This window comes from Eucalyptus grandis, chromosome 6, assembly GCF_016545825.1.
Source record: "Eucalyptus grandis isolate ANBG69807.140 chromosome 6, ASM1654582v1, whole genome shotgun sequence".
NCBI classification, from domain to species: domain Eukaryota; kingdom Viridiplantae; phylum Streptophyta; class Magnoliopsida; order Myrtales; family Myrtaceae; genus Eucalyptus; species Eucalyptus grandis.
This window is the reverse complement of record NC_052617.1, coordinates 57,563,303-57,572,645: the sequence shown is the minus strand read 5'-3', so window position 1 is coordinate 57,572,645 and position 9,343 is coordinate 57,563,303. Positions and strand designations below refer to the sequence as shown.

At 39.6% G+C, this 9,343-nt stretch overlaps 1 protein-coding gene across 2 annotated transcripts; it reads left to right on the top strand.

Moving 5' to 3' along the window:
* Positions 1-1,205: 1,205 nt before the first annotated feature.
* Positions 1,206-8,526, top strand: LOC104451055 (ABC transporter D family member 2, chloroplastic). 2 transcript variants are annotated; one of them, XR_005552161.1, is made up of 11 exons: positions 1,206-1,722; positions 1,812-2,007; positions 2,172-2,239; positions 2,643-2,969; positions 3,076-3,240; positions 4,091-4,319; positions 4,889-5,124; positions 5,211-5,535; positions 6,750-7,021; positions 7,410-7,702; positions 7,859-8,526. XR_005552161.1 is itself a non-coding variant. In XM_018876406.2 (10 exons), the coding sequence occupies exons 1-10, from the start codon at positions 1,396-1,398 to the stop codon at positions 7,596-7,598; spliced, it is 2,334 nt and encodes a 777-aa protein (XP_018731951.2). In that variant the 5' UTR covers positions 1,206-1,395; the 3' UTR covers positions 7,599-8,526. The 2 variants fall into 2 exon arrangements, 1 of the variants encoding a protein (XP_018731951.2); XM_018876406.2 differs by having other exon boundaries at positions 7,410-8,526.
* The last annotated feature ends 817 nt before the right edge of the window (positions 8,527-9,343 follow it).

Sequence of the window (9,343 nt, the reverse complement as noted above, 5' to 3'; positions counted from 1 at the left end):
AAATAATCCTTGAAATTTAACTCAATATGTAATGTGGCCTATGAACTTTTAATTATTTAATGTAGTCCATTAACTTTATCCTACTATATAATGTCATCCCCGAATTTTTAATTTATTCAATATAGTCTATGGACTTTTGGTACATGTGCAATTTGGTCAATTGACTATATAATAATGTTCAATTATGTAGTAAAAGTCTATAGACCACATTGAACAAATTAAATACTCATGGACCACATTGTATATCGGGGTAAAGTTCAAGAATCACATTAAACAAATTAAAAGTTCAAAGATCTCATTGCACATTGGATCAAAATTCATAGGCCAATTGTATGGTTTTTGGTAGAGACCTATTTATATTGAATTTTCACATTAGATTTACATTAAATGCTGATCATCTGAGTTACTTGCTATGTGTATTTTCATGTCGGTGATGTAATGAGATATTGGACGGAAGTTAACAAAAAATAGATTCATCATCGATGTGCCTATTATGATTTTTATTGACACGGAGATTAGGTTTGGATAAGAATGGTAATAGTTTGGTACTAGTATATTGGCACGGACGCACCAATTTGGCGACACAAAAATGAGTTTAAAATAAATGTGGTATGGGTGTATTATTTTGAAATTCTTTTTGATATAAAAATTAATTTGAGCTAGATATAATAAAGGTGTATATAAATTTAGGATTTTTATTGATATTTAACTTTTTTAATAATCAAGTATCTAATTCTTTTAATTCGAACGATTAGCTCAAGTTATGTGAGACGTTCATTGAATAACTTGTTGTGTCATAGAATTTCACAGAGGTGAGAAGATCATTCAATAAAATCTAACCAGAATTGCTAATGTTGCTTGTTTGCTCAATAATAATCACGTCATTCATAATTAAATGATTGGATAACGAGGAGAAAGAGATCGGTGGTTTAGACAATCCTAATCGTGACGTGACATTAATATCCACATTGGCACTTTCTAGTCCACGTTTTCACAGAATAATTTTGATGAGTCGTTTAAAGAAGTAAAGGGTATTTGGTTAGAGGGAAAAAAAGAAGAAGATGGTTTGGAAGCTCCTCGATGATAAAATTATGTAAAAAGCCGTACAAAAAAAAAAAGAAAAAGAAAAAATGTATGGCGATAGCGACTCGACTGGGAGTGGTGGTGGCAACCGGAAGATTTTGTGGGGAGGCTCGGCCTAAGCTAAGCGGATAATGTTGTCCCCAACTCCAACCGTGGGTGGAGCTTTGGCGAGCGAGAGCTTTTGTGGGGGGGGTGGGCAAACGAGAGATCCTCCGTCGCCGCCGCTCGCGTGCCCCCCTGAGATTTGGGAGAATTGGGATGGTGGGTTTGGACAGCAAATTCGTTTCTTGGTAATTTGGTGAGGAGGGGAATATGCAAGCGCACACCCTATCCTCCACCGTGGGCACTCGGCGCTACTTGAGTTGTCATGATGGAGGAGGAGGAGGAGCAGGAGGAGGAGGCCATAAGGATACCCCACTCCTTCATATTCTTCGCTTCCCGAGTGCCTTCCTCGGTGATTCGCTCTCCATGGCCTCCATCGGATATCCAACAAGAAGAAGAAGAACCGCCACCAACAACACGAATGCCACCCCACCACCACGACCCTCCTCTTCCAACAGCAAGTCCCTCTCCAAATCTTCCCCAGTAGCAGCGGCAGCATCCTCCTCCACCTCCTCGCCCCAATCAGATGATGACCAGGTTACTTTCTTCTTCTTCTTCTTCTTCTTCTTCTTCTTCTTCTTGTCGTATATGAAGTTTATAACAGGGTGTGGGGTTTGGCTTCGTAGGAGGGACAGAGCAAGGGACTCGGTCCCCGGAGGCTATGGAAGAGATTCTGGAAGGTGGCCGCTCCCTATTGGCGGTCCGAGGACAAAACCCAAGCCCGACTTCAGCTGGCCGCTGTTTTCGCACTCACTCTGGGCACCACTGGCATCAGCGTCGGCTTCAACTTTCTTGGCCGCGACTTCTACAACGCTCTAGCCAGTAGGGACATACGCCCCCCCACCACGCATTCATCGCATACCTCGTCTCACTTCTCTTCTCCTCTCTTCTCTTCTCTGAATGCGCTGACTTTGAATATGTGACGATCGCTAATTTTGCTGATCTCGATCTGCTTCTGTCCTCCCTCTTCCCCACCTAAACGCAAGACAAGGACGCCGAGCAGTTCACCAAGCAACTCCTCTATTATCTCGGCGCTTTCGCTTTTGGCATTCCGGTGAGCACCATCGCCATCTTGCATTGCTCTCAATCTTACAAATTTCTCAGGCTTAGTATAGCACCACTCTCTCTTCTTGTCGCCCCCGCACTAATAAGCTTTCTTCCCCTCTGCGTTTATAGTCCTGTATAAGCCGATGGGGAGGATTGGCTTCAACTCGTTATCTTTGAATGGCCTCTGTCCGTATCTCCTCCTTCCTTACTTACCCTTTTGTCACTTGGGCCAAAAAGTCGACTCAGTCGAGTGGCCTCTTTTTAAACAAGGATATTAGGACCCAGTGAACTGAGGTCGCTATCTCCTTTCTGTAGTATTTTCTTTTGTTATCGACTTGAATTAAGAGACGAAAAAGCTCCTAGTTCGCCAATTTCTGGACATAACTGCTCCTACCTACTCATTTTTGCAGTTCTTTGTGCTAAGAGATTATGCAAGAGAAACTCTCTCTCTTAGATGGAGATCTTGGATGACCAAATACTACATGGAGCGCTATCTGAAGGACAGAACCTTCTACAAAATCCAATCCCAGTCAATCATTGATAATCCAGACCAGCGAATTGTTGATGATCTAAGTTCGTTCACAGGCACAGCCCTTTCTTTCTCTTTGACATTTTTCAATGCTGCAGTTGACTTAATATCATTCAGCAATATCCTGTATGGTATCTATCCTCCTCTCTTTGTTGTTCTTCTGGTATATTCAATTGGTGGAACAGCCATCAGTGTGCTTCTCGGGAAGGTAACCTCCTGAGTCCTGGCTACTTCCTTTTCTCAAGTGATTTATAGAGGTGATAGAAGATGGTGTAAGTTTCTGTAAATAATAGCTCTCTTAATGTTTGACATAGGGTCTGGCGTCTCTAAATTTCCTGCAAGAGAAGAAAGAAGCCGATTTCCGTTATGGGCTTGTACGAGTTCGAGAAAATGCCGAATCCATTGCTTTCTATGGTGGTGAGGAAAATGAATTGCACCTTCTGCTGCAGCGCTTCAGTAGCGCTTTTGAGAATTTAACTGTATGGAGACTTCCAATTGACTCTCATTTCTCTTTTCATGAAACTGCATCAACCAAATTCTTGAACTCTCTGCCACTTTGCCCTTCCTCTGTTTTTAACAACGAATCATCTAACTACTTGAGCTTCCATAAAATCATTTACTTGTTAAATGTATTGGCAGATAGTGACTGATATAGCTATGTGAGATTGAACAAGATCGAGAGTTGATTGTTGTTGGGCCGGATTATCTCTTTTAATCATATCAGGCGGTAAGAAAAATGCATAAGGTGAAATATGGCTGAATTAGGATGCTTCATTGACCAATCACTATTAAGTCTTGAAAAGAAAGACTGACAATTGACTGTATCAGGATGAGGTGGAGTGTGTATCGTAGGATAAAGGAGAGAAATCTCATTAAGATGATCTGCTGATCTTGTAGAGGTTGTAAGTGTACAAGCATAATAGCTGAGATAATGTGGACTGGTAGCATGCAGTTTTAGTCTCCATATATGTTGTTGATGTATTTGACTCATTGTAGATCATATATAGGGCTTATGTATTAAATTGGGGGATGATGTCCTAAAAGAACCGCCAAACCTCAAAGCTGTGGCAATTCATCGGCTACCATATGGGATTTTTTTTTTTTTTTTTTTTTGGTCAGATACCACATGGGAGTTGAAAGCTCCTGAATTGTAACTAGGATTGACTTCAGTAACTTTGGAAAAAAAAAGAAGAAAAAACCATCCTCAAATGTCTGTATTTTCAATAAGAGAATGTTTTGGTCATTTTTCTATAGTGATATGAACAACTGCTCGAATTATTTGCTGGATCATTTTCCCGCTTCCGACCTTTACCTTTTTGCCTTTTGCAGCAATTGTTGATATCATCTCGTAACCTGGAGTTCTTTACAAGTGGCTACAGATACCTCATCCAGATTCTTCCAGCTGCTGTAGTTGCTCCTATGTACTTTTCTGGGAAAATTGAGTTTGGAGTTATAAATCAGTCTGTATCTGCTTTTAATCATATCCTTGGAGATTTCTCTCTGATCGTGTACCAATTTCAAGCTATTAGTGCGTTTTCAGCTGTCATTGACCGACTAGGTACTCCACTAGCACTTTCTCCTGCCTACTTCCTTGTCGTGGATTTACAATTTCAAATGAATCTCAAATACTAAGTCTTGGTCCATTAACATTGAGGACCGACTATTACAACGCAAAGTCATTTTTGGAATATCAGATCATTTTGAGAAAATAGTATCATTCTCATCTATTCACACTTCACCAGTCTAGACTCTATACCATTGATGATTTAGTGAAGCTCCTCTTTCTCTGGGCCATTCTTAAACCAAGTTTCAGGTCTGACTAATGATGCAATCTCTTTGTGTCCCACATCTTCTAATACAGACCAGATATTGTTATTCACGTTTCTTGTTAAAACCTGATTTTTGCTGCTTCTCTTGTATTCCCTTGGGAATATCTAAATTATGATCTCATGTAAAATGCAGCATGTTCTGAAAACAAGCTCCTTCTGTTGTTTTCTGGGCTAGACTCCTAGTCATCTGCCTTGATGTTTAACAACTATATTGAAAAGATCAGAGACTCTTTGCAGGATATATTTTCTTAGTTGCTTTCTGGATAGTGTTATCCTGAGGTGTGAATTTCTGTGATAGGTGAATTTGATGATATCCTGGATAGAAGTACTAGTAAATATCCTGATGACTCCACTCAGCACATACATCTCATTTGTTGCAATGTGTGTCCTGGTTTTGAGGGCAACGGGCCTGTAACTATGCACAAGTTCCAAAAGTTATTACACATTGAAAATTTGACCCTGCAGACGCCTACTAGTAAAACAACTCTAATCAAGGAGTTATCGTTACAGATCAACTGCAACGACAGTTTGTTGGTAAGTTCACATTTTCTTATCTAATTATTTGAGTTCATATACTGTGTTATGATACAGGTGCACTAAAATTCTATGGGTAAAACCAGGTAACGGGACCTAGTGGCTGTGGCAAGACTTCATTTTTAAGAGCTATAGCTGGCCTATGGAATAGCGGGAGTGGAACAATCACATTCTATGTTCATGATGTGGAATTTACCCAGTCACTCATTTCAAAGGATGTGACTTCTCTCGAAGTAAACACAGCAATTTCAAATCTTAGGGAACTTGAGGAGACACCTAGTCAGATTCCTAGAGGCGTATTTTTCCTCCCTCAGAGGCCATATATGAATCTGGGAACGTTACGTGAACAGTTGCTGTATCCAACATGGGTTGAAGGAGCAACTCCTGATTCAAGTGGCAATTCATCAACTGGTATGTAATGTGAAGTACTTGTATCTTTACATCTTAAAATTATTACTGCACACCCTTCTCCATGAATTTGGCACCTCCTTGTGGCTTGTGTTAGATAAGTGTGAGGGCATAATATTAATGGTTTTTCTTAATAATGAGCCCGTTCAGGGTGTAAAACTTGACCATGACCAGAGAAAGAATGGGTACCGCCATTGATGAACTGATTCCACCAATATACATTTTCCAACTACGTCTCATAATTTCACAAGAACAAATTCTTCATGAGCACCCAACAAATGAAGTTGCAATTTTTGTTGGAAGTATTTCGAAAAATCTTAGTTGACATTAGTTTGTGCTGCATTAAAAGTGAAACTTCTATCTGACTTGAACTCATAAATGTTGAAAGAAATAGGAACGGATAAGACAATCATTCAGGTTAGTTTATGGTAAAATGAAAAAATTTAGAAGTCCCTTAAGTAGGCTATTTACTGAATCAGTGAATATATTAGTTTTATATGATGCCTGTATGATTATACCGAGTTTTATGTGGATGGCAAGTGCAGTGGCTCATATTGGCTTCGCTCCTCTACATCACTTCAGGAGTTCACAGTGCTTTTCTTGTGTAGTCTATTTTTTCGTTTTTCTTTCATCTTCCTATTTTTCTACACTCAAGCGGAGCTTCAGTGAAAGTTCTGGTGATAAGGGGTGTAATATCTGATCATCACATACTGATACAAAGAAATTATGCAATCATGTGGCCAGCTTGCTTTATTAACAAATTTTCTTTTTAAGCATAAGGAATGCATCCTCCTGTGGGCAAAAGATATTGTTTACATTTTGGAATGCAACAGACTTGACTGTCTGGTCTGTCCAGAGCAATTCAGCGCTGCTTGGCAAGATGTCGGTTTTTACTTTATTAACTAGAAGACTTTCTCCTTCTCCCTAGAAAAATACTTCCATACCTGTTTCCTTTGATTCTGTCGATGTTGTTTTAGTCGAGTTTGTAATTTTCTCATCTGCAAATGATAGATAATAAAACAAATACTTAGTTTTCTCTGTGTATTTTGTATTACCTGTTCAGAGATGTGATACATATGATCGCTATCCTCTGCTTGAGTCAAGGCAAACCGACTTACTTTTCTTCTGCTGACATCTAATATGTATTGTTATCAGCTACCTTAAAATACGACCGTTGAACTTTTAATTGACTTAGAGAGTTTATGATTTCCTGTCAGGTATGCCACAATTCTTGGTACAGACACCGATTTCAGGAGATGGGAGTAAAAGGTCTAGGATGCCCTCAACTGATGATCTGGTAAAGGTTTTGGAAGATGTTCGTCTGGATTATTTGTTAGCTCGTTTTAACAGTCTGGACTTAACATATGAATGGTCAAGTGTTCTTTCCCTTGGCGAGCAGCAACGCCTTGCTTTTGCTCGTCTATTGCTTTCAAAACCAAAGTTGGCTTTACTGGATGAGTCAACGAGTGCCTTGGATGAGGACAATGAGGTACTTAAATCGTAGTTCATTTTAAATTCCTTTACTCTGTGAAGTCTAGTATCCTGGGGAAGGAAAAAGTGTTATGGAGTCATGGACGCTACTGTTTCTTCACAACAAGCTGTAGGTGATAGTCAGCTGCTTGATTTCGGAATTTTATTGCCCCAGGGCTTAATTTTTTAGCAAATAAGTTCGAAAAGTATCGCATGTTCAATAGCTAGATGGGTTTAGATATCAGTTCTGGTGCTTTGTTATTTATAGCTAGATGGGAAAACGCGCGTGTGTGTGAGAGAGAGGGAGTGAGGGGGGGGGGGGGAGAGAGAGAGAGAGAGAGAGAGCTTGCATCAACATGAGGGTGGTTCCTCTGATGCTAGTTTGTTATTCTTTGCTATTTTGCCAGGCTCATTTGTACCAGCTTATTAAAGCTGCTGGCATCACATATGTGAGCATTGGTCATCGGCAAACCCTATTCAACCACCATAATGCGGTTCTGCATATATCAAAGATGGATGCTGATAGTACTCTTTGCAACTGGCGCTTAGGATCCATTGATGAAAACTCTCCGTCTCATTTGTCAAAGCTACAATAGTAGCTCTACCAAGTCTAGAATGTCGAAAGGTGCCTTCTTTTCTTGAAGATTGTTATTTCAGAGGAGAAAAAATCAAGATGGAAATCATGCTTCATTTTCTTCAGGTATGCACCATATATTTTTGGGCAACGAGCAAAGTACTGTTGATGGGATTTATTTTAACACTCGGACGTCCTTACCTGGATTGACTGACTGATAAGCACAGATATCTTGCATGCTTCTTTACAACTAAAGAAGTTCCCTCTGACCGAGATTCCCAGGTGGAAATTTGACTGGACAAATGCAATATCCAATATCGTGTCACTCCTTCGAAGCAATTGTCTCTTACCATTCATTGCCCCTATTGAGACCCATGCAGCATTCTGCTGTACATGTGCAGGGACATCTGCTTGCCTGCGTGTGAGCACAAGGCAATTCGTGCATTATAAGATGTGCATGATTGGAAATTTGTGTTAAAGGGGCAAGGACTTCTACTACAGCTTTTAGCCATTTCAATTTGCACAATGAAGGCCTTATCAATGAGGATCAGGTGGTCAGCCATATGTATTAAATGGCACTGGAATTGCTAAATGTAGTAGCCATTTAGATTAGCTCTTTGCAAGTAGGGCCTTACCGATGGAGGACTAGTGGATAGCCATATGGATCAACAAGATATGCCGGCTCCATGGGGCAAGAGTGGAATTCTGCTGGTTTTGCTTCTTAGCTGCTATTATTCTGGTTATCTGATTGGGTACCTTACTGAGGTCTTATTTTGCGCATTGTAAAGGGGTCGGTGGAATCGCGTCCAGTGTTGTGTATCTGACATTTACTCTGTCAACCAAACTTCTGTTCATTTCAAAATTATTTCTACCAAAGCCAAATTGCCCCACGCACTTCGTCGACCCCTGTACAGATGTTTGAAAGGCATAATAAATCAGGTCCACTTTCATGCCAGCGAGTGAAATTGAACTTTAATTTGTTACGTTGGTGATCAAATAGACATATTTAGCTAAAAAATTTGTCACTTGTTAAATATTTTCTAGCATATTCAAATAATTACAATCAAGTGCCATATTTTACCAAGATTGAGCATTTTAGATCATAATAGCTCAGATCGGATCATTGGGATTTGGCATTGCACTAAATCCATTGAAGGTGAACATCTGCACTGAAGTGATGTACAATAACGTCATGTAGAGAAAGACTGATTTATAAAAGAGATGTACAGAGTGATGACTAGAAAATCTTATTTAGTGTTAATAAAGGATATATTTGTTTGAATGCCTACTTTCAATTTGTTGCATCATTTTGAACATTTTTATAAATCGGTGTGAGTATGGTGTTAGCATTATAATTCTGTAAATTTGGATAGCAATCAATCTCTGCAAGGGAAAAAAAAGGAAACAAAATTGAACTTTGTTTTTGAGATAGTCCCCTTTTTCCTCGTAAATGAAAGGATGAGAAAAGGTAATTAGCATAAAATTCCATGGGTGCTAATAAACGTTTAGATACAATTATGACTACAAAGGAAATGGGCTTTTTCACCGTGTTGATACTTAATAGAGCGCATGAGCCGTACAAAAATTCGCCCGTGAAATGGATCATGATCTCGGAAGAGACAGGCGAGCACTTTAGCTCTAAACCGTCATGATCCGTAGCTAAATTATCCATATTTTTTTTTTTCACGGGGGTTTCCCATGAAACAATTAAAGGTAACATGCCGGTCTGGTAGGATTGTAAGCGGGGAAGCAGTACGACCACCTAAG

Bases quoted from the DNA above. Each gene is read 5' to 3' on its own strand.
- LOC104451055 (XM_018876406.2), top strand. From the start codon at position 1,396: ATGCAAGCGCACACCCTATCCTCCACCGTGGGCACTCGGCGCTACTTG. The intron at 5,125-5,210 runs GTAAGTTCACAT...GGGTAAAACCAG, and splicing joins ACTGCAACGACAGTTTGTTG to GTAACGGGACCTAGTGGCTG. The intron at 5,536-6,749 runs GTATGTAATGTG...ATTTCCTGTCAG, and splicing joins AAGTGGCAATTCATCAACTG to GTATGCCACAATTCTTGGTA.